Raw genomic sequence first — 25,261 nt, 5'->3', positions numbered from 1 at the left:
TTAACTGCTGTTAAATCATTCAGTAAAAAAAACAAAACAAAAAACTTTTTGGTATTGTTGGCCAAAAGTTAAGGGCAAACTACATTTTTACCTGCATGTGAAAAATTTCATGAATACAGCCAAATGTGGACATACATTTATTGCCAGCACACTAATAAATTATATGATACAAAAATGTATCATATATTTCTTACAAATTTAATTGCAATACGTTTTAGGCAAACGTTTCAATTTTTTAAGGACGAAGTTAAGGAATTAATGGACAGTGCTTACAGAAAACTATGCGGAGAGACATTTTAGTATGGAATGTGTTCACTCCCGAACTGCTATGCAGCTTTCACAATGTCGTACAATACTTAGCACCGGGTGACCCACTCCTCCTTCAGAGAAAGGATAAAGCCTTGTTTGTTTTATGGAGGGGAATTTCATGCTGCAATGTGTCTCTCTATCGCATCCCAAACGTGTCCAATGGGTTTGAGGTCTGGGAGGCGTGCTGGCCACTCTATTCAATTAATATCCTCGGTTTCCAGAAGTATCTCCGCTGCTCGTGCGCGATGTAGTGTGGCACTGTCATTCGTAAAAATTAATTCTTCTCCTGAGCACCACGGAACAATCGAACATGGCATTAAAGAACTTCGTTGCAATATCGTTCACCAGTCATAGTCCCTTTATCCATGCCTCCTCACACCATTACCTCAGCACCACCGTATCTATCCCTATCAAGTGCATTCTCGCGATGGGAAGCAGTACCTCTTTCACGCCAGATCAAGTGCCATCAAGAATCGGAGGAAGGACTAAAACAACTCTCATCGGTAAAGAGCACGTGCATTAGTCCACTGGTGTCCTGTCCAATTTTTATGGATACACCACCACCACCACCACCACTGAAAACGTGCTCTACGATGAGTTGTGGATAAAGGATGCAGAACAGGACTTGTCTGCAACAAGTAGGCCTATATGCCCATGAAGTAGGCTCATACTGCTGCATGAAGAATTGCAAATTAAAAGCTTTGCGCAAGATGGGTGCGCACTCGCATGAAAATCTGAACAGTGCTTGGAACGTTCTAACAAGAATAAAACTGATTTTGTGCTTCAATTTATTACTGTGGATGAGACTTCGATTCACCATTACACACCAGACTTCACACAGCAGTCAAAACACTGGAGAGAAGCCGGTTGTTCAGCGCCAAAGAAGACAAAGTCATGGTATTGGTGTTTTGGGATGCTAAAGGTATTTTGTTTATTAATTATCTTGAAAAGGGTAAAAACAATAACAGGGGAATATTATTCCGATCTTTTAACTAGACTAGACGAAAAAATTCATGAGAAAAGACTTGGTTTGTAGAAGAAAAAAATCATCCTTCATCAGGACAATGCGTCTGCTCACAAAGGTGTTTTGGCAATGGGAAAATTAAGGGATCTGCACTATGAATTGTTGGAACATCCACCCTATTCCCCAGATTTGGCTCTCTCTGACTTCTATCTCTTCCGAAAACTAAAACTATTCCTCGTTGATCAGCATTTTACTTCGAATCAAGAGGTGATTGCAGTTGTAGAGGGATATTTTGCAGATCTTACTGAGAACCACTACAGGGATGGGATAATGGCGCTAGAGCATCGCTGGAATAAATGTACTAGACTTAAGGGAGATTATGTTGAAAAAAAAAATTTGAAATTATAAATTCGTTTTTTAATTGTTAGACCGAGAACTTTTCTGACCACCCTCGGGTGGTCTGAAAAGTTCTCGGCCTAGACCATAGATGACAACATTATCGGCAAGATTTTTTTTTCAAAGTGGTACATCTGTCGTTAGTATACATGTGAAATTGCAAGTCATTCTATCATATATATACAGTTGTCTGAAGCAAAAAGTGTTGTCTGTATCCCTTGAAATGGATAAAATTGAATATCGTGGGGTTATAAAATTCTTTATAAAAGAAGGTTTAATGCCAAAAGAAATCTGACTTGCCGTAGTGCGTTTTGCTGTTATAACCGAAAATATCTCTTCATACTCTTTGGTAGAGCGAGGCGAACCCCGAGACAAATGTCTGGAACACATTCCATTGTTTTGAAACGCTGTTGAGAGCCTGGATATAACACTATGTGAGATTCGAAACTCTTTGGCAATATCAGTGATTGTAGGGCCGTCTTCAATATTTTCAATAATTCTCCTCCTGCGAAAAATCATATAGTGATGTCTTTGAGACCTTATAAGACATCCAAGTTTGCAACTTTATTCTTTCACAAAAAGAGCTTCCTTCAAGCACATCTCACTTAACACAAAGCCTTTTGCCTTTTATCCTGTTGAATGTTTGATTTGAAAATTAATGTTTAATCACTTTCTGCTCGAAATCTTCATTTATACCAGGGATTCTTAACCTATGGTACGCGTACCACTGGTGGTACGTGAGCCACTGCCTTATTGGTACATCTAATATCTTGAATTAAATATAGTTGTACGCCACTGGAAAGGTTGAGAACCCCTGATTTATACAAATTGCCGCAGGCTGATTCATTTGTAATTTGCGGTTGTAATCTTCAGAACTAGTGTTCATCCTTAGGTTTTGAACCAATGTCTGTGAGTTTTGGATCTAATGAGAATCAAAAGATCATGTGACCTTCCCAGAAAGAACTTATACTAGGAAGAGAATATAAAGCGCAAGTACTCCATGAAAATATTCATTGCATGCAAAAAAAAAAAAAAAAAAAAAAAAAAAAGAGGGGGGGGGATAAGATTTCCAAAAATTTCAGAAATCAAACTAGAACGATGTATTTGTTGGGATTCAGATTAAAAAGTATTTAAAGATGAAGAACTCGAAGGGATGTCAATAGTAAAGAACTAGAACCCTAGAAAGCGTTCAGAGATATTGAAGAAAGATTATGAAGAAAAATATGGCTGAAAATGATAAAGAAATTAGTTGCTCAGCTAATAATAAACCTTCAACAAGATTTGATCCACAATATCACTGATGGATTTACTTCATTTATTTCAACTGAACTTCCCTTTTGAAAACCTTGGTACAGTGAATAACAAGCACTTGAACTGTCCATTAAGATAATATTTTAATGAAGTAGCTATATTAGAGAGCACTCTAATAGGGAAAAACTACAGTGTTTCTTCGAAAATTACACACCTAAGTTCTTACTTTTTTTATTTTATTTTCCTACCTTTTTTTTTTTACTTGTATGACTTCATTTCATAACCAATAATTTTGCAGAGTATTAAGAAAATACCCTGATGCGGCTTTGCAGTGGCACACCCAGTGGGGGGGAGCCCAGGTTCCCCAACCCCCCAAAAAAGAAAAAAACTAGAAAATTTTCCAAAAATCTTTTTCTAAATAAATTTAATTTTTTTTTATTTATGTTGTGTCGTGTCTTCTATTTCTATCTGTCTATCTGTCTCTCCCCTCCGTCTCTGATTCAGACGGGTTGAGTCTCCTCCTAATGAGGAGTCACGGCGAAATAATGCAGCCAGCACGCCACTCCTCTGCAGGGGCGAATGCTGGTCTTGAAATTCATGCTTGCTTTTGTTATCATTCAGGGAGTGAGAGGTGTGATTGAAGTCTGATTAGCGGAATAATGAATTACTGACCATTTAAAACTATATATTTAGAAATTTATGTACATTTAATCATACAAATACAATATTTGCTTTACAAATGATATTCTATCTTTTTCAATTTAGCTGCTTGAATACAAATTCTACCCTACAGTTTTTCTTTATGAACTGGTCAATAACATCGTCATAAAAAGTTGGTTGTAACTTAATTTTCCCTCGCAACACGCACACTTGTAAAGGCTGGCTGAAGCTCACTGGCTAGAGCTACTTTGACTGCGTATGGCCCGTGTTTAAGCAACAGGGTGAGATGACGTGGATGGAGCGGAAATGGCTACGCGCACGCATGAAATCACAGTGCTGAAGCGAGGACCTGGATGCTCCCACAACCGAGCAAGCCAAGGTATCTCGACTAGCTTCGGGCTTCGATAGACAACGCAAAGCTCAATTATTGTCGCGCAAGCTTAAAATAACTTCTGTCTACAAAAATAAAAGCCTAAATGGAATGCTCATAAATGCATGCATTTATTAACAAATAAATATTACTTCTTTCTCAATTAATGAGGTTGCGCAGCAAGCATGGAGAATTCGCCATTGCTCCTCTGCTGCATCCCTAATGGAAGTATTCATGACTGTAGTCCTTGTGTATTCACGGTGCCGGTTTGCCTGCTTCATCATCATCATTAACAACATGTAAAGGCTGGTCCAATACCCGTAGGTGTCAGCTGCCATCTTGATATGATTCTTCCATTGCATTCTGTTTTGTGCAAGATGACTCAATTTGTGTATAGAGTTTCCGCACTATCTGACGATGTCATCGCCTCATTCTCTGTTTGGTCTTCCTCTTTTGTTCTTTCCTTCAATCATTCAAAACAGCAACGTTTTTAATTTTCTCTCATTATTCATTCTACATATATGGCCAAATAGACGTAGTTTCCTTTTGATTATTTTCTGAATCAGGTTTTCTTTTGGTTGTATTCGTCTGTAGATATCCTCATTGTTCATTTTCTGTATCCAGCTTATTCTCAAGATCCTTCTATAGCACTTACTCTCAAATGCCAATATCCTCCTTTCAGATTCTCTCAGGAGTACCCAGGCCTCGCATCCATAGAGCATGCTGCTGAAGATACAGGTTTCTACAATGCGCAGTTTAGTTTGCATCTTTATAGCTCGGCTCTTCCATATTTTGTCCATGGTTTTTAAAATAGTTTTGCTCTGGCTATTCTAATTTTTATCTCTTTTTTGGGGTACAAGTCATGCGTCATGTGGCATCCAAGATATATGAAGTGTTCCACATTTTCCAGTTGAAATCCGTCTATCGTAACTCTATTCAGTAACTCCTGTTGTCCGAATATCATTGTTTTAGTTTTTTCAAAGTTGACATTTAGTCCATATCTTTTTCCTTCTGTGTATAGTGTTTGCAATGTCTGTTCCAGCCTTGCTGCGTCTTCTTCAATCAAAACGATGTCATCTGCAAAGCAGAGGTAGTTTATTCTCATGCCATTTATTGAGATGCCTCCATCTTCTTCTTTAATTTTATCTAGCGTTCTTCCCAGATCTGTGATGAAGATGACTGGTGATATCGGGTCCCCTTGTCTTGTGCCTTGACTAGCGGCAAACCAATCTCCAGTCTCAACTGCTATCCTGTGCTTGGCTGTTTATATCTTTCAGCAGGAGGATCAATTTATTGTCCACACCATAGGATTCCAAGACAGCCCATGTTATATTTTGGTCAATATTATCAAATGCTTTTTTGGAAGTCCACGAAACAGCAATATATCTTTTTATTCTTTCTTCGAGCTTTCTCTGCTATTAGTCTTAGTGCGAGTATTTGTTGCACTGTACTTCGATCTTGTCGAAATCCGGCTTGCTCATCCAGAAGATGTGCCTCCATATTCCCCTTCAGGCGTTCTGTTAGTATTTTCATCAGCACTTTGCCAAGATGACTCATTAATGCAATAGTTCTGTAATTGGTGCATTCTAAAGCACTGCCTTTCTTATGAAGAACAACCAAGACCGATTTTTTCCACTCTTCGGGAGCATACTCTGATCTCCATATTTCATTACATAGCTTATGTTTTTTTTGCAACTGATTCTCCCTCATATTTTAGCATCTCGACTATTATGTTGTCATTTCCAGAACTCTTGTTATTCTTGAGATGTTTTATAGCCTTATTCATTTTCAAATGTCATTTTCAAATATCTCTGCTGGTGGGGAGATTGCTTTTAGTTCTTTGATTGCTTCTGTTGCATTATCATTTAGTTTATTTTTATATAGTTCGCTGAAATATCTTGTCCATCAATACTTTACCATTTTCATCTTTGACTGCTACTGATCTTGTTTGCCACTTCCTATTGACATTTCTTATGTTTATAGACCTCTCTAGTTTTGTGTTCTCCATAGTACTGTTCATTGTCTTTGCACTGGTCCTCCAACCATTTGGCTTTATCAGATCTTGCTGTTTTCCGTACTTCATTGCATTTTTGACGGTATAACTTATCGGCTACCTCTGAATAATGTCTTTTAAGTTTCAGTTCTTTTTTCTCTTGTGACAATTTTGAGGTTTCCTGAGTTATCCATTTCTTGTCGATCTTTTCTCTTTCAGGAATTACTTCCTCTACATATTTCATATCAGAACATATTTCCAGTATGTTCTGATATGCTGTTCTTAGCCTGTCTTCATTTAGTTTTGAGATGTCTCTAGCTTTCTGGAACTTTCCTTTGTACTTCTGTTTCAGTTTTAGTCTTATTTCGCAATCACTAAGCTGTGGTCCGAATCAATATCAGCTCCTTGGAATGATTTGCACTGTTGAACTAAGGTTCTCATTTCTGGTCTATTAATATCAGGTCAATCATATTCCTGTGTTTGCCATCGAAGGAGCGCCAACGTCCATTTACGACAATCTTTTTTTGTTGAAATTTGGTATTGCAAATCATCAGGTTGTTATCCTTGACAAATTCCAGAGGCATCTCTCCATGTTCATTGCCTGCTTGCGGAATGAAAAAAAAAAAAAAAAAAAAAAACCCAGCTAAATCTGGGGGAAAACCCTACTGCCCGCGCTCAAGACCGGCTAACTTAACTATGGCTGAGGAAGATCCTTGAGTTTCTCACTTCTCGGACGGGAATCGAACCTAGGAGACTCCTTCCCCAAGCATATGGTTACAAAGCGCACAGCCACTCTATTTCTATACTACTTATGAATTAGTGGTCACATAAAGTGGGATTATCCTATTATCCTATAGCTCTCAGGAATCACGGCCGCTGTGAACGCAAGGCGAACGAGTAGTGTTCGGGCGGACCGAGCGCTACGTCGTTTGCTCAATCCGGGCCAGAGGAGATCACGGGTTTCATGTATTGGCGATCATTGCAGATGCTCAGTCATTGGTTGTATGCAATACGCAGTGTCTAATCTCAAATCGTCTACTCAACTCTTCCAAAGATTACATCCTGAGTGCTCGACTCCTCCCTTTCCCCAAGATTAAATCCTGAGTGCGCCACTGCGGTTTAGAAAAAAATACCATTTTAATTCTACTCCTTAATACACAGAATCGACCTGTTTTGATCCTAGTTACAAAATAATTATTGAATTTTTTTTCCCACACTGAAATCAAATATTTTGACTTGATGCTTTCAGATACTATATTTGTTGTACCAGTCAAAATATTTGATTTCAGTGTGGGAAAAAAATTCAATAATTATTTTGTAACTAGGATCAAAACAGGTCGATTCTGTGTATTAAGGAGTAGAATTAAAATGGTATTTTTTTCTAAACCGCAGTGGCGCACTCCGTCCGCGCGGTTAGCCTAGCGCCTCTCAACCATATGCCTAGGGAAGAAGTACCCTAGGTTCGATCCCCGTTGACGACGTGAGGAGCTTAAAGATCTTTCTCAGCCATAGCCAAGTTAGCTGGTCTTTGGCATGGACAGCAGGGGAAAACCCTGCTGTTCATCTGGGGTTTTTCATCCCGCAAGCAGGCAAACCGGCCCCGTGAACACACAGGCTACAGTCATAGGATATAGTATTTAATTTCTCATAAGGAGGGCTCAACCAGTCGTATGGAGCGGTCGAGGACCGGAAGAACCCCACACGAATACATGAAACAAACTGGTGCAACAAATATAGTATCTGAAAGCTACAAGTAAAAATATAGTATTCATAAGTACTCCATCCGCGTAGTTAGCCTAGTGGCTTTGCACTTCGCGACCTAGGGAAGAAGTATCCTAGGTTCAATTCCCGTCGACGATGTGAGGAGCTTAAGGATCTTTCTCAGCCATAGACAAGTTAGCTGGTCCTGGGCGTAGATAGCAGGGTTCCCCCCCACACACACACACCGGTTTATCTGCGGGGGGTTCCTCCCGCAAGCAGTCAAACAGGCTCCATGAACACAGGGGTTGCAGTCATAGGATATAGTACTGCAAGGAAGGTAACGGGAAACCACCTTGCTCGTAGTCATTTCCATTTCCACTTATATACAAATTCATGAATATTGTCTGTTTATTTTATTTTATTTTCTGAAATAAAATAACTTTGCTAACACCGTTTAATCCAGAAAAGTGGTAGACGAAGCGGTTTTAGCCTTTTCTCATTTTTTGGAGAACGAGGTGCAGTCGATTTCTACCGTTAGAATCAGAGTTAGCTGGTCCAAGACGTTCATTAATTAATGATTTTTTTCTTTCTAATTGAAAATTAACTTTTTAATTTTTCCATCAATTGATTTTTACTTATTATGATGAAATCCATGACCAGTTATTCTGCATACTATCAAGAAAATACCTTGATGCGATTTAAGAAAAATTAAATTTCGATTCTACTTCCTAAAATACACAAAATCAGACTGTTTTGATTCTTGTTACAAAATACTTAGATTTTTTTTCCAATTGGTTTCTTTTTTTTTCGTACTGAAATCGAAACTTTTTACTGATACAACAAATACAGTATTTGAAAGCTACAAATTATTATTTAACAATTATGCAATTAGTAATTAGATTATTAAATATTATTATATATTTAATTTAATTACTAGTGATTTAGAACGACAAATTATTTCAATAATCATTACTTATTATTTAATTACATGCTAATAATATTACATGCTAATTTTTGTCAGCACAACAAGAGACATGCAGTGATCCACCAGACCTTGAGAATGTAACACCATCACAGACTGAAGGGCCTTATCCGGTTAACACGCAAATTACTTACACATGTAATCATGGATATCTCGCAGATGAAGAGGAAGAAATCATTCAGTGCATTAAGTTAAAGAGGCATGGAAAACCACAGTGGACGAAGCTGACACTGTCATGTCGGCGTAAGTATCTAACCTTATTAGTACAAAGATTTAAAATAATTAAAATTTGTGGAGTTAAAGAAAAGAAATAAAATTGAATAACGAATTAAATTAACGAAAAGGTAACAAAGTAGAGCAATTAATATAATCGAATAATAAAAAAGAAACTTATAGCATAAGCAATAATGTTCGTCATCTGTTTTACACGGAGTTAATATTATTTTGAGTATTTTTACGATAAACTTCAATGCTTAAGGTTTTTAACTTAGAATATGTAGATAGGATAGCGGAAATACAAATAGTATAATGTAATATTACAATTTAACTGTCTAGTAATTTTTAAAATATATCATGAAAGTTGTTTCAGTACAATACAAACATAAAAGCTAATTTGGAGAATTTGGAATTTAACTGAGAATGGATGATGGTCGGTGAGTGTCCTTTTGTATTCTGCTGGACTTGATGAAAGAGGATTACAAATTCGGATGTCATGAGCGCGTCGCTTAGTGAAATATTTTTAAAAAATGAATATATATATATGGGAATGGGAGCATCGTATCATAATACAAATGGCAATAAAGCGAACATCTGTTTCACGAAGGTAAATCTGTAATAATATAATATATATAATAAATGCTGTAATAATATAAAGAACATTCTTTTTAGGAAGACTACAGTAGATGAAAAGCTAAAGCTCTCTGGTACTACAACAGCAGTTTCAAATATGAAAGAGAAACCGAAGGTACCTACCCTCAAATGCATAAAGTAACTTGTGAGTTAAATTATGCTGATTTGAATTGCATTGTCGGTCTAAGCATATAAGGGTAAAGCAGTGTTGTGTGTTAACTGCGAATATTCTACTGCCTGTTTTGCTTGTTTTGTAGAAAGAAAAATCTGATTTTTCTAGAGAAAAATCCTCTTCAACACTGTATGATATCACTTACCTCACTGTTATTTACAAAGTCCTTATAAAGATTCTTCGGAATTCATACCTTTTTCCAACCTAACTGTAACACCATACTGCATATCCTAAGCACTGAGTTAATGATGTTCCTGAGTAAGGTGGTGAGTACCTCATTTTTACCATGCTGAAAGAAAAGATACGACCTTGCATGGCTGTCTACAAAACATTAATCACTCTGAAATAATTCATGTAAACAGCAGTGATGAGTAACTTGCCGTCAACGGTACTATCTAGATTTCGATGCCCTCCTATATATCCAGCGGAAATATCGTTTTATATCCCTCATATTTTTCTACAGCGCTATTCTTATTTAAAATTATTATTGTGGACTATCTATCGATTTTATGCACTCTGCTGGACCTTCAGGCGCTAATATTCTATAGCGTCACGATCTGTTGTAGGAGCCGAATGGTCATAACAAAATAATATAAATGAAACTTGATTTAGTTTCACTGAAAATTTCAATTGCATTTATGATAAATGATTTACCCTTAGGCGGATAGATAACAATGTGATTCATATTAGATATATAACAAAGAAATCCGTATTTATAACAGTATGTAACAATAAATGTAATACTCCCTGTTCATTTTTCATTCCATAAAACAGAAAAATTGGCTGAAGAAGACCCTTTTCGTGCTGGCTTCACAGTCGCGGTTGCTTAGGCTGTAATTTCGGGCCGCCCATTCCAAATTCAGTTTTTTTTTAAATTAAAAATTAATAGAGGCCTTGATAGAGAAAGTAGAAGAAAGGCAAAAGTTTAGTATAGATATTTACCTTTAGATGATACTGCAGAATTAAAGAAGTAAACAAACAAAAAAAAAAGACAGAATTTGAGCAATAGCGTGTGATCATATTAAAGGAATATGGAGCATTGCTAGCATTTATGTTTCTTTGGTATCGGCTTTTCTTATCACTGCAAAGTAGAATTTGTCTCCCACTTTTTTTTTTTTCTTTTTTGTCACTTCCATCCCTGAGACCTCTAATAACTGGGATGGTGATCTTAGCCTGGCCAGCAGTTTAGGGGTCTTCATCAGCTAACAGGGAACACAAACTGGATTTAGTTTAGTCCTTGCGACTAGTGATAGGCGTTGGCGGATTTATTTTTATATTTTAAGAATAGCAATTAAAAAACAAAGCAAATTATTAATATCATTATTATTATTTTTCCATTCTATCAGGAGATATATTAGTTTATCTAATATCTTCTGGTGGTAATAGTATGAACTCCATTACCCTACGACTATCTTGTACTGAAGGCAAACTTATTACTACAAAAAATCCGTTCAAAACCGTTTTTGTTTTTGTATTTTTTTTATGTTTTTGAGGAAAGCCTTAAGAAATTGGGAAACAATGCATAACTGAGATTAGCTAACTCATTGTTAATGGGGTGAAATGATCATCAGTGCATGAGCAGTATATTGGTTATCACCACTGTTGTCCAACAAAATAGATATGTAAACTCACGATTGCATTTTCGTCTACCGTTATAGATGCAGCCAGTGATTATTCCCCTTCAAGTTATTCTCTTTCTTCTTTTCTTTTTCTTCCATCCCCAAAACCAGGCGGGAGCACACAAAACTCGTATAACTTATAAGCCGTTTATTTCCTTGTAGAGGCTAATGGTTAAATAAACTGGAAACCCTGATCTAGAAATGAAACAGGATTTTAAGCTACCGCCTCCGATAAGTAAGTTGGTTTACACAGTGTGATCAAAATTGTCCACCACCTGAACACAGTCATAAACATCCATCCCACACAGTGGGATTTGTATAGATTTTAAAAAAAAATTCCATCTCGGCAAACCAGGCCGGGAAATAATACCAATGCTTAGCGATGCTATTTTCTTAGCATGTATTCATATCAAATAACAACATTCAGTAATAACTGGTTATTAATGACTCTTCTGCCAGTCTAGAATCATGGTACTACAAGTGTGCTGCAGATATCTCTATACATAATATGTGAGTGATGATGATTTATCCCGTCACACGTTTCCTAACTAGGTGACTTCCCCCTCCCCATTTTATCCTTGCTCGGAACCGGTATATGGCTGGTATGTATTCATGACTGTAATCTATGTGTATTCACTGGGCCGGTTTGCCTGTTCTGGGGTACGACAAACCCGAGTTTCCGGGCGAAAAACCCTACCTCCGTATGAGACCGGCTAACTCACCTTTTGTCGAAAGAGGCCAAAGAGCATCGTCTTTACTGACTGAGCTATTATATGACTGCATGCTAATAATCTATATGGCATGTAGTATTACTTAGCATAATCTATTATTCGAACATAGCATTATCAAATTCATTCTAAAACTATCCAAACTGTATTGTGGGAGGGCAGAACATATGCAATTTACGTATAATACACCGTCCTTACAGGTTTAGTTGCTTCGACTGTACAATTCCAAATAAACATCCATTATGGTTGTTTATGGTTGTTTATGGACCTGGAACATTATTTCTATCCCCAGACATTAGTTGCTAGAAGATTTCGAATATCAACAGTTCGTATTCCTGTTTTATATCATTAAGTACATCTCACTTCCTCGATGTAAATAATCTCTTCTTCAATCGTACCTTTGTCTATATAAAAAATAACAAAGTAGTTAGTAAATTCCTAACGCAGTAGACTCTTAGAAGTAGCATCAGCAGAACTTGCTATGTTTGTTTTTATTAGTATTAAAATGACTATGACTAGTGTATTATTAATGTCACTCAATTGCAGGCCTAGTTGGCAGAATGGATAGCATAGCACGTAGCTTTCCAACAGCAAGTTGTGGGTTCGAATTCTATTATAGGTATAGATTGCATTTTTGGGATGTCTTTGGACAGTAGATGATAGACGTTGTCCTTTGTGAGACTAACACCCACTTGGTCAGGAAAAAAAAAAATTAACACGTAAACACAACAAAATTTATTACTAAGGTATATTGATCTGAAATGATTATGTGATATTAGCAGAAGATTTAAATGCAAGAGTTGGAAAAACCAAAATTAAGAATACCAGCAAAGGTTGGTCGATTGGTAGAGCCTCTGCTATTAATGCTCACGCAAAAAGTTAAGTAAGTTTGAGCGCAGATAGTAGTTGGAAGGGATCAATCGTTCGATGTTGTTGGCACACTCTCCTCGATGAGTCTTTGGACTCCCTGGAGGTGTCAAATAATAATAAATAAATTTAATAAATAATAAATACTTGAATCAATGAAGAAAACACTTTAAACAAAAATGGTAAAAAAATAAATAGATTTTGCGCTATATAATAATTTTAAAGTAATGAATTATTTCTATTAACATAGAGATATACAAAAATATACTTGGTCAGCAAGAAAATGGAAATCAATTATATGTTAATTTATTTTAAATGAGAAACCATCATAATTTACTTTATATGTTGGAGTATTCAGAGGCTATGGAATAGGTACTGATCACTTCCTTACTAAAAATAAAATTGACATCGCTACCTAAATGGCTACAGTTAATGAAAAAAAAAAAAGTTAAATCCCATTATGAGTTATCCGATCTCATACGGAGGTAGCAGGGTTTTTTCTCCCGGAAACTCGGGTTTTTCATCCCGCATAGACAAATCGGCTCTTCAGAATACACGCAATTTACAGACAAAAATACTAGGTGTGGTGGTGGTGTCGGTGGGCAGTAGATGGCGTTGATGGAGATGATTCGTAGTAGAGGTTCGGTGTAGTGGTTGCGAGAGTTGTAGGTGTCCTCCCACGATGAGTCTTCAGACTCCTTGGAGGTAACAGGGATAATAATAATAATAATAATAACTAGATTATTAAATGATACAAATATATAGTACAGTGGCGGCTGGTGCATAAGCACTGCGACACTGCAGCGCCCTCAAGGAAAAAACGACAAAAATTAAATTTTGTTTGTGTTTATAAATAATAACAATGCTTAGAACATGTTAAAGGTACAGCTTATGTTTCAACATTGATTGAATAGTTATTACTTGGAATTGCTCGATTAACGCTTTAGATTACGAAACAAATGCACTGCGATCTAACGCAATGTCAGAATTACCACGTCCGGTCAGTTCCGGCTAGACTCGCCGATATTCGTTTGCACTTCTTATTGCATGTTACAAGTGAATCTGACACTGCTCGTTGAGCAGTGTCGCAACAGATATAGAGATAAATTGTATGCTTGCGCGCTTTATTTCTGTGAGGTACGAAACTTTTATTATTGGTGTGTGTTTGTGGTGAGTATGAAATATTTTTCGTAAATCTTAATTTATTTTATTAAAATAACATACAATGATTTACTTATTATAAATACAAGGCTGGATTATGACGAGTGTCACTGTTGAAAATATGAAAGAATTATATTTTCTCAATTATCGTTACACAAAACAAATGCACTGCGATTTAACACAGTGCATTTGTTTCGTGTAACGATGCGAGAATGTCGAAACTGACACTGCTCAACGAGCAGTATCGCTACAGATATATTGCTTGCACGCGTTCTTTCTGTGTACGAAACTTTTATTATTGATGTGTGTTCGTAGTAAGGGTGAAATATTTTTAATAAAGCAATTTTTGTAATATGCAAATTCACTTATTAATAAATTGGTTACTGATTAGGAAAAAATGAATTATTTTTTCTTATTTGGTATATGCAGCACCTCCTCTTAAAATTTTAACCATCCGCCACTGATATAGTGATATAATAGACAAAGAATTAGCCAAAAATAAATAAATAAAAATCAGCTAATGCCTTTTATTCCCTAATAGAGAGTAGGTGAGGCCTATATACCCTATCTAGCTTTTGGAGACTGAGTGGGTAGTTCAATCTCCACCGGTAGCCAATCAGAGATAGCTGGCCCATGTCTATCACTAATTATAGGCAGCAACAGATGATCAGGCTGGCCAACAAATGCTGCCATCACTTGGTGCCTAACCCTAACAGGATATGTTACTGTCTGGAATAATGTGGGTACTATAGTCGATTTTCTTGAGTTTACGGGACTAAAAACCCGAGTTTTCGGGAGGAAAAACCCACTTGCTAGTGCCAGAGATTTAACCAATGCTTAGATAAAGAAAAAAGAGGAGAAGTAGAAATAGAATGTATAATGTAAAAATAGAATGGTATAAAATGTAGAAATAGAATAGAAACAATTATCTAAACCAGCAGCAAATGAAAGTACTGTATAGGCAAGAACAAAAAATTATTTAAAAAAAAACATTAAAAACATGGATGATAAAATTAAAGAAACATTCAGAAGGGGGGAAAATACACACACACACACACACACACACACACACACACACACACACACACACACACACACACACACACACACAATAAGACTCAATGCATATAAAAGTTTGATGTATCTCATTTCAGATAGTAGAGAAAGTAAATATAAGCAGTGAATTAAAAACAACATCTTTTTTAAATCTCTATTCTGTTTTATTGACTAATAATGATTACAAAAAAGACATTTGGCAAAGAGAGAATAAAAATTATAAAGATTTCCTACATTCATTCATGGTAATTTTTTGAACAGTATATGCAATGAACATTGCAATATGTGCAATGCAATGATGACGACGATGATATAACAAGAGGAATTAGAGATTAGTTTAAAAAAATGGTAAAGTGAAATTAATTCATATAATATACATGAATAAGATTTAGAAAGAGACTTTTATTTTAAATAAAGTTTATTCACCAGGAAATCTAGTAATTTCTACTCATAAAAAAGATAATATATATATAAAGAAAAATTATGTACCAAGAACATGAAAGAAGGTTACCCTAATTTGGATTAAAAAAAAGTGAAGTAGTAGACTTGATGAACTACCGACCCATCAGTCTACTAAAGGTAGTTTACAAAGTGTTTATAAAAGTCTTAGCTCATAGGCTTTGTACTCGTACGACTCTAGACCTAGCACAACCAAAAGAACAGGCGAACTTTCGAAGTGGCTTTAGTACAATGGTCCATATTCAAGTTGTACAACATATTATTGAATGGTGTAATGAATATCAGTTACCATTATGGCTTGGTTTTATTGATTATGAGAAAGCATGTGAATTAGTAAAAACTTGTGCAATACTTAAAGCATTACGAAACCAACAAGTGGAAGAGCCAGCATACACCGATGTCACTGCAGCAGTTCACTTCAATGGAAACATCTCTTCTGATGAAATACAGAGAGGAGGTATAAGACAGGGTGACACCAATATCTCCAAAATTATTCACATCATGCCTAGAAGAAAAAATATTCAAACTTTTTGATTGTAAAGAAAAAGGTCTAAAGATAAATGGGAGATATTTAAGTCATTTCCGTTTTGCAAATGATAGTTATCTTTACTTTAACTGCGCATGAATCACAGGCTCCTGTCAATGAACTCCAAATTGCTAGCAAAACAGCTGGCCAGATAAACCTAAAGAAGGCCTAAGTTATGGTCAATAGCTATGTCCAACCAAAAATAACAAAAATCAATAATGATGAAATTAAACAAATAGATCATTACATATACTTAGGACAACAGATATCAATGGAACAAAATATCATGGACGAAATTAAAAGACGCACGATGCTTTAGTGGAAAGCATTTGGAAAATTACATTTAATATTCAAAAGCCAACACCATTATGCCTGAAGAGAAGTGTTTTTGACAAATGCATTCTTCCTATATTGACATATCGCTGCGAAACATGGACACTAAATCAAATGAAAATCAAAAATTAAGAACAACATTATTTAGTATGAAAAGAAGTATGCCTGGTATCACAAGACTGGATCACAAAAAGAGAATGTGGATAAGAAATCAAGCCAAAGTCTCTGACATCATTGGAAGAGTGAAACATTTGAGGTGGCAATATTGTTCGAAGACAAGATCAAAAGAAGTACTGGATTGAATTCCAAGAGAGGAATAACGACCACGACGCTTACCTAAATCGAGGTGGAATGATGATATCATCAGATTTGCAGGAGAGCCATAGACAGACAGTTTTGGAATAATCTTGAAAAGGCCTTCATCCAGCAGTTGATCGACAATGGCTGATGACGATGATGACGATGATTATGAGAGAGGCCTTGCTCAGGGTGACAAAATATCTCTCATCATCACCATGATGATGAGGATGATGATGAGAGAGAGAGGGGGGGGGTAATAATCCATATGAGGCCTTGATTAGGCCTCATATGGATTATTGTGCATGCATAGATTTGGTCGGAAGGTTTTCATGGTGACGAGGATGTGTTGGAAAGGGTACAAAAAAGACTCACAAAGGTAGTCAGTGGTCTTTGGAATGTGGAGTACAAGGACAGATTGAGAGGATGTAAGTTGCAGAGCCTCGCGAATAGGGGAAGAAGGGGGATATGATTGAGACATATAAGCTGGTCAGGGGTTGTTATCAGGTAGACATGGAAAAGATTTTTCATAGAATGGGAGAGGATAGTGGAACAAGAGGCCATTGCAAGAAACTGTATAAGGAGAGTGTGAGTAAAGGAGTGAGAAGCAGGTTCTTTGCAAGGAGGATGGTTGGTGAGTGGAATGCATTGCCTGAGTGTGTTGTGGATGTGGACACATTGAATCAGTTTAAGATCGGTTGGATGAGCATTGTATGCAATAGTGAATACCTCCCACGATGAGTCTCCGACTCCATAGAGGTCAAATGTTGATGATAATAATAATAATAATAATTAATATTTTAGTCCTTACTGGATCTTGTCTTTCAAAGGCCGTCGTTTTTTATTTTTCTGTTGATACTGTCTTATCATTGCATATTCTTTGGCTACCTCATTTAAATTTAAAATATCTTTCTGTAAGTTATCTTCAGAATTTGTAATTATTATTTGGTCATCAGCAAAAAGGAAAGTTCACAGTAGGAGAAAGTTTAATACCTTGATTGAAATTTTTATTCTATTTTATTAATATTTCATTTATATAAATATTAAAGAGTTGCTGAAAATTGACACCCGTGTAGGACTCCTTGGTTTATCTCTCTTGTACATGATAGTTCATAATTTAATTTATTTTTTGTATTTGATTATTTTCTTATATACAGTACTTATGAGAGATTTTTGGATATTATTTGGTATGTCTTTCTTTTAATATGTTAAATAAAATTCTTCTTTAAACTTTGTCAAATGCTTTTCAAAGTCAATAAATGTAACGTGCATTTCTAAATTGTATTCTACTCTTTTCTCTATCATTGATTTTAGGCAAAAGGCCTGGTCTATATATGACATCCTTTTCTAAATCCATTCTGTACTTCTAAAATGAAGTTTTCGGAATATTTTATTACTTTGTTATTTAAAATTCTGCTATATATTTTGTAACAGGAATTTGATTCAGTAATTTATTCATTTATCAATTAAGGTAAAGGAGAGAGAGAGAGAGAGAGAGAGAGAGAGAGAGAGAGAGAGAGAGAGAGAGAGAGAGAGAGAGAGAGAGAGAGAGAGAGAGAGATCAATTTATGTTTATCAATAATAATCACTTACTGTAATCAGGTTTGATTAGCCATGTGGAAATTGTATTTGCATCCATAGCCCCAAGCTGCACTAAGAAAGAACACTAAAATCGATTCTAGTCCGTGATTAGAGGAACTTTTTCTAAGGCTTTTGACAGAATACCACATGGAAAACTACGAGGCATTACAAACACTCATATTACCAAAACTGGAGAGGATGGGACTGGATATGAAACTAGTAGCATGGATTGGGGTAGATGATGGACAGACACAAGAGTGTATTATATGGTGGATTGGAATCTAGGAGAATGATGGTGACTAGTGGAGTATCTCAGGGTTCAGTACTAAGCCACTACTTAATTTGTATATCAGTGATATAGGGAAAGATTTAGGAGGGTATATTAAGCTGTTTGCTGATGATGCGAAACTGAGGAGAGTAGTTTATAAAGGTGATCTAGATATCAGGATGAGCTGAATAAATTGGCATTGTGGACAAAGGATAATGTTTGTCAATTTAGGGCATTTGTAGCTCAGTGGAAGTGGTGTTTGCAATCCTCGGCGCTAAACCGCTCGAAGAAAGAGCGTCATCAGTTCGATTCTAGTCGCCATCAGAGGAACTTTTTCTAAGCCTTTTCAAATTGTTCCCGAGTTTAGTCGATTTCTAGCACGAGCAGGCTGGTTTTTCGTCCAGTAAACTCAAGAAAATCGTAGAACCTACACTATTTCAGACATTAAAAAAACTATTGTGTTAGGTTTATTTGCGTTTATTTGGTTTATTACGTGAGATGGCGGCACTTATTTGCGATCTTTTCGCTGCTGGCTTCTTAAATTAGTGATAATTTAAGTGTATGATAGACTTGGACCAGCTATGTATGATTGGCTACCTCTGGAGATTCAACTGCCGACTCAGTCTCGAAAAGTTAGACAGGGCTAAAATGGTCTCGCCTACTCCCTACACCCTCTGTCCAAAAAGAAACCGAAGCTTTCGAAAATAGAAGAAACTAGTGGCTCCACCTGTTGTACTGTATATTTTTGTTGTCGAAAGCGGCTACCTTCATTAATGTTATTTCAACTGTTTATGACATTTGCATCATTAGAAGCCGAGTTATAGTGCCAAGAGTGACAGTGTGTTTTGACGAACGGTGTCGGAAAATGAGTTTCAAACAAAGAGCTGCGATTGACTTTTCTGTTAAACTTGGTAAAAGTTTTACCGAAACGCATCAAATGCTTCAAAAAGTATATGGCGATGAATGCTTATCTCATACTCAAGTGTACGGTTTAAGCAATTTCAAAGTGGTCGTGAGACGCTTGAAAACGACAAAAAGCTGGGCCATCCAAAAACTGGACTGAGTGAAGTTAACATCCAAAACGTGCGTGATTTCATCAAAGAAAACCCGAAATCGTCCGTGAGATTGGTTTATGATGAATTGGGGATTCCAAAAGCAACTGTGCACAACATTTTGGCCGAGAGTTTGGGACTTCGTAAATTGAATTCGCGATTTGTTCCCCACAAGTTGATCGATGACCAAAAAATGTATCGAATTGAACACTGCAAGAACCTCATTAAAACCGTTTGTAAGGACTGAAACTTCTTTGAAACGATCGTTACCGGTGACGAAACGTGCTGTTTTGAGTATGAGCACGAAACAGAGTGCTGAGTAAAGACCACCGGAAGAGGGGGGCATCCGAAAAAACTTCGCTTGGAGAAGTCAAAATTAAACACAATGATGATTTGTTTCTACGATTCAGGACATTATCCACAAAGAATTCATTCCGCCTGTCCAAACGGTCAATGGTGAGTTTTATGTCGAAGTTTTGAAGCGATTTGTAGCAAGAATTCGTCGCGTACGGCATGAATGTCGTGCCGACCGACCGATCGTCAAAACACACTATTACTCTTGGCACTATAACTCAGCTTCTAATGAAACAAATGTCATAAACAGTTGAAACAACACTAATGAAGGTTGCCGCTTTCGACTACAAAAAAATAAAACAGGTAGCGCCACTAGTTTCTTCTATTTTCGAAAAGTTCGGTTTCATTTTGGACAGAGGGTGTATAAGGAAATAAAAGGCGTTAGCTATTTTTTTTCCAATTTAAAGTTGCAAAATGTAAGGTTATGTACTTCGTGTTGTAAATGTTGCATATGGTGTATATTGATGATATTGGACTGCAGGAAATGGATAAGGGTAGGAATAAATACGCTAACAAGTAAAGCTAAGGAAATTATTATCCCTCTTTATTCATTCGGCCAGTTCTTGACTACTCTGCACACAGATTTGATGACCTCGGTTTCTTGGGAACCAGGAGATGGTAGAGAGGAAACAGAAACGAGTGACTAAGATGGCAACAGATCTGTGGAATACTCCGTACGAGGATAGGTTGGAGGTTTGTGGGTTACAAAATTTGGTTGATATGCGGAGGAGAATGGGCATGATAGAAACTTTTAAGATATTAAAAGGGTTTTATAAAACTGATGCAAGTGAAAAATTTTCAAAATATGACAAATAGTCAGAGAACTAGGGTCGATCCACGGAAGTTGTGTAGGAGTATTTAGTAAAGGTGTGTGGACCAGAATTTTTGCGAGGAGAGTAGTGAGTGAGTGAGTGAGTGGAAGGGATTTCCAAAATTTGTTGGGTTATGAGTTCCCAGATGGTGAATGGATTGAACAAAATATATGATAGGATTTGTGTGTATATGATAGCTGATTTGGGTCTCCACTAATGAGTCTCCAGATCCATGGAGATGCCGTTAGATAAAATAAAATAAAATAAATTAAAATTAAGAAATATAATAATGCCTGTATAGCTCATGAGAAGTGGTGTTGCACTCCTTAGCGCGAAACCGCAGAAGACAGACTTCACTTCAAGTCTAGTCGCAGACTAGAGAAACTTTTCTAAGCCTTTTTTTTTTCGATCTGTTACCCAGTTAGACGATATCTGGCAAGGCAGGCGTTTTTTTTTTTTTTTTTTTCTTTTCTTTTCTCCTGGAGACTCAGGTTATTCGTCCCGTAAACACAAAAAAAAATCGATCCGTAGAACTCATACTATTTCTCGTTGTCGCAAACACAATATTCTTAATATTGTGTGGTCCCTAACCCGAACAAAATATTTTTAATATTGTGTTCGGGTTAGGTTATTATTATTATTATTTATAATTGTCCACCATTATCCCAAGTCCCTAGCTTTATCAAATTCCTGTAATTCAATACCATCAATGTGATATAATTATATAATGTTGAGGTTTTCGCTAGTCTATTTTTCAATGTTGCCGCTAGATTGCATCATGCGAAGCAGGTAGTCGCTTGTTCGCTTGTTAATTTAAAAGATTGAGAATACCCGAAAAACGTTGTAGTTGATTTTGTTTTTCTTGAGATCAAATATCACCTTAGTCCATAGAGTCATCTATACGCAAAAAAGAATGTGTGTCTGAATTTCAACACTTATATCATTTTTATAATTACCTTTTGATCCCAAGCTCAGATTTATAGGAAGCAATTTCAATCTGAGAACTATCATCATCACAAATTTTACTGGCATATATTTTAGTTTATTTATTTTATTTTTATTTTTTGGTTAATCTGCAGATCCATCTTCTCTGCTGTCTTTTCTAGTTGATAAAAATTTATTTTATTGTTTTTGGTGTCCTTATAATATCGATACTATCTTCATATGTCAAAATTTGTACCCACTTTTAAAAGATCGTTCCCGTTGGATTAATACCACCATCTCCGAAAACCATTTCAACCGTGATATTAAACAATAAGCAAGCTTATTTAAATACATTATAATACCGGAATTAACTCAGTAAAATATTATAAGTATTACTTATTAGTATAATTTTCGTCTGAGTATTGCAGGCATCTTCAGTACAAGGTTGAACAATAAACTAAAAAAGGTCATTAAATTTCCCAACTTAAAAAAAAAAAAACTTACATAAAATAAAAAATAAAAAACAAATTAATTAAATTACACACACACACACACACATGCACACATAAATATACAATTAAAGAAAGTTAGGAAAGATTAGCTGATTTAAAAAGTACTATCTCCCACAAAGGAAATAGACTTAGACCATCGGATCAGTTTAAGTTAGGAGAGTGAAGTAAAGTTTCATATGTTTTTTTATAAAGCCATTCCATGAGGAACCAACTTTTGTGAAGGACTCTTGTCTTGTTCCAATGAACTTTATGTGTAGTGTTGATTGCATGCTCTGCAAGTCCAGACTCTTCAGGTTCAGGGCATTGAATAAAAGCAGATCTTCCTGTTTGTCTGAAATAAGATAACCCACAGGAGCAAGGAATCTGATAGACACCTAGATAATTGAGATGTGGAAGCTTGTCCTTCGGAGAAGTAAGAAGGGTGGAGATTTTTTGATGGGGTGAAAGGCAACGAAAATATTTCGTGGTTTTGAAACTTTTACTATGTGTTCACTAATGCTTTCCCACATAAGGGATAGAAATATGAGTTATTTCTTCTGTAATTACCAATTATTAATTACTAAATAATTATTAATAAATAATATTTTACTCACAGTATTTCCTTATTGAAATAAGCAAGCTAATGCATTCCCTTGTTAAACACCATTTTTATATGGCCTGGTTGGCCAAGTGGTTAGTGTATCCACTCTTCCAGCCAAAAGGCTGTAGGTTCGAATCCTGCCATGCGTGTTTGTGATTGTCTGTGGAAATACTAATAGTAGTGATGAGCAGTAGATGCCATTGGTGTAGATGATGATGGTAGTTGTGTTTCGCAGTAGTTGGTGGATTGAGTGGTGGAAATGGAGAGTTGTAAAGTAGGTGCCCTCCCTCGATGAGTCTTTGGACTCCTTGGAAGTGTCATGTAATAATAATAATAATAATAATAATATCTACTGAATCAGACATATTCTGAATTTTAATCTGACATTAGTTCCTTCATTGCAATAAATTAATTAGATCTCTGTGTGCTATCATTTGCAGCTCTAAACATTTATAAATAGATGGTGTGTTTCATTTCCAAATTCCTTGCATTTTTCCAGTACTTCAAGTATAATTAAAATCTGGTGATTTGTAAATCTTCCTGAATGGAATTCACAATGATAATCACTGATTATCAGTTATTATCATTCTGTTCAAGTGACTATTTAAGTTTCTTGAATAGAATGGTGGAGAAAATTTTATAGGTGATACATAATAAATTGAACTTCTGTAATTAGACCAGATCATTATATTACCTTTCTTATGGATATGGCATATGATTCTCAGATTTTCCACTTGTCTGGATTGTTTCATGATTCCAAATTTTGGTAATAAGTTAACACAGCTGCCTGAAATATTCTATACCAACATTCTTAGTTAATTCTGCTTGTATCATACATATTCCTGGGGCCTTATTGTTCTTAAGTTCAGTAATAGCTGCTTCTACTTTAGCAATTGTTGGTTCAACTATTTCTAAATTGTTATTGTTATTATTATTATTATTCTAAGATCCCATGGAGTCAAAGACTTATCTTGGAGATTTCCATGTCATATGCACAGCTCATCATGCCTTAAACACATTCAGATTCTCTGCAGACACCACACTCTCAGGCAAGGTATACCATTCATTCACAACTCTCCATGCAAAAAACCTTCTTCTCACTTCCTTACTCACACCCTCCTTATACAGCTTCCAGGGATGACCTCTTGTTCTTCCCCAATCTCACACCATTTTATGAAAAACCTCTTCATTGTTAATCCTATAACAACCCCTTACTGACTGGTATGTCTCTATCATATCATCCCTCTTCCTCCTATCCACTACTCTGCAAATTGCATCGTCTCAACGTTTCTTCATATTTAACATTCCAGAGATCAGAAATTACTTTGGTCAATAGCCTCTGGATCCTCTCCAACATCTCTTCATCCTTTTGAAAACCAGGTGACAAAATCTGTGTACAGTAGTTCTTCAAGTCAGTATCCTCCACATCATTGCCAGAATTTATTGTGTTGTCATCACAATTTTGGAAATTTTTCCTTTAAATTTTAGATCCATATCCACAATCACCTCAAGATATCTTATTTCCTCCACCTCCAGCAATATATCTCCATGAAGAGAAAATTATACATCCCATCTTTGTTTCCCAAAATTAAAACCTTACATTTCACAACATTGAATGGGCATTCCACTCCTGTGCTCATTCACTCAATCTATTCCTTCTTATAAAACCAGAACATCTGCTCTACTACTCATAATTCATCATAATTTGCATTGTATGCAAACAATTGAATATCTCCATTGAAATCTTCCACAATATCATTAACATGTAGGTTAAACAGCAATGGCCCTAAATCAGACCCCTGAGGAACACCACTAGTTACTCTCCACTTCCTGGATGTTGCTTCCCCATACACAACTTACTGATACCTATCAACTAGTCAATCTCAAATCCATTGCACTAGTCTAATATCATACCTCATCTACTCTAGTTTGACTGTCAACTTATCATAATGGTAATCTATCAAAAGCCTTTGCAAAATCTAAGAATACTACTGTGTATCCATCTTTGTCCAATGATGCCATCACTTTATTGTAATAAGTAAGTAGATTACTAAAACATGATCTCCCTTTTGCAAATCTGTGCTGTCTATAAAAGATAATACCACTGTTATCAACCCGATTCTGAATACTCATTCTCATCATCCTTTCCAATACTTTAATCACAACTGAAACAGATAGGCCTATAATTTGATGCTTGAGTTCTGTCACCTCCCTAGTAGCACAATCTTGCCTTCCTTCCACTCCTTTGGAACTTGACCCAATGCAAGACTTATATTATACAAATATGTCAAGGCAGATTTCAGTTCCCTGGTATGTTTCTTCAAAATACATGGTGATATATCATGTGTGAGCAAGAGGGTGAGGAGTGGTTTCTTGGCATAGAGGGTGGTTGAACCATGGAATGCATTGCCTGATGGAGTGGTGAGAGCGAAAACGGTCAATGAGTTCAAGAAGTGCTATGATAGACTTTGTGTTCCTTAGGGGG

At 36.2% G+C, this 25,261-nt stretch overlaps 1 protein-coding gene across 2 annotated transcripts in view; it reads left to right on the top strand.

Annotated features, from left to right (window-relative positions):
* Window positions 1-25,261, top strand: part of LOC150098729 (complement factor H-like) — a 601,741-nt gene that overhangs the window by 11,709 nt on the left and 564,771 nt on the right. For both annotated transcript variants that reach the window (XM_090405340.1, XM_090405339.1), the window contains exon 2: window positions 8,666-8,869. In XM_090405340.1, the coding sequence (XP_090261466.1) occupies window positions 8,666-8,869 (204 nt within the window). The remainder of the gene's footprint in view (window positions 1-8,665; window positions 8,870-25,261) is intronic.

This window comes from Typopeltis vanoorti, chromosome 15 (genome assembly GCF_054136105.1).
Source record: "Typopeltis vanoorti isolate ZY-2024b chromosome 15, IOZ_Tvanoo_1.0, whole genome shotgun sequence".
Classification (NCBI taxonomy): Eukaryota; Metazoa; Arthropoda; class Arachnida; order Uropygi; family Thelyphonidae; genus Typopeltis; species Typopeltis vanoorti.
The sequence above is the reverse complement of the archived record's forward strand: the minus strand, read 5'-3'. Positions and strand labels throughout refer to the sequence as shown.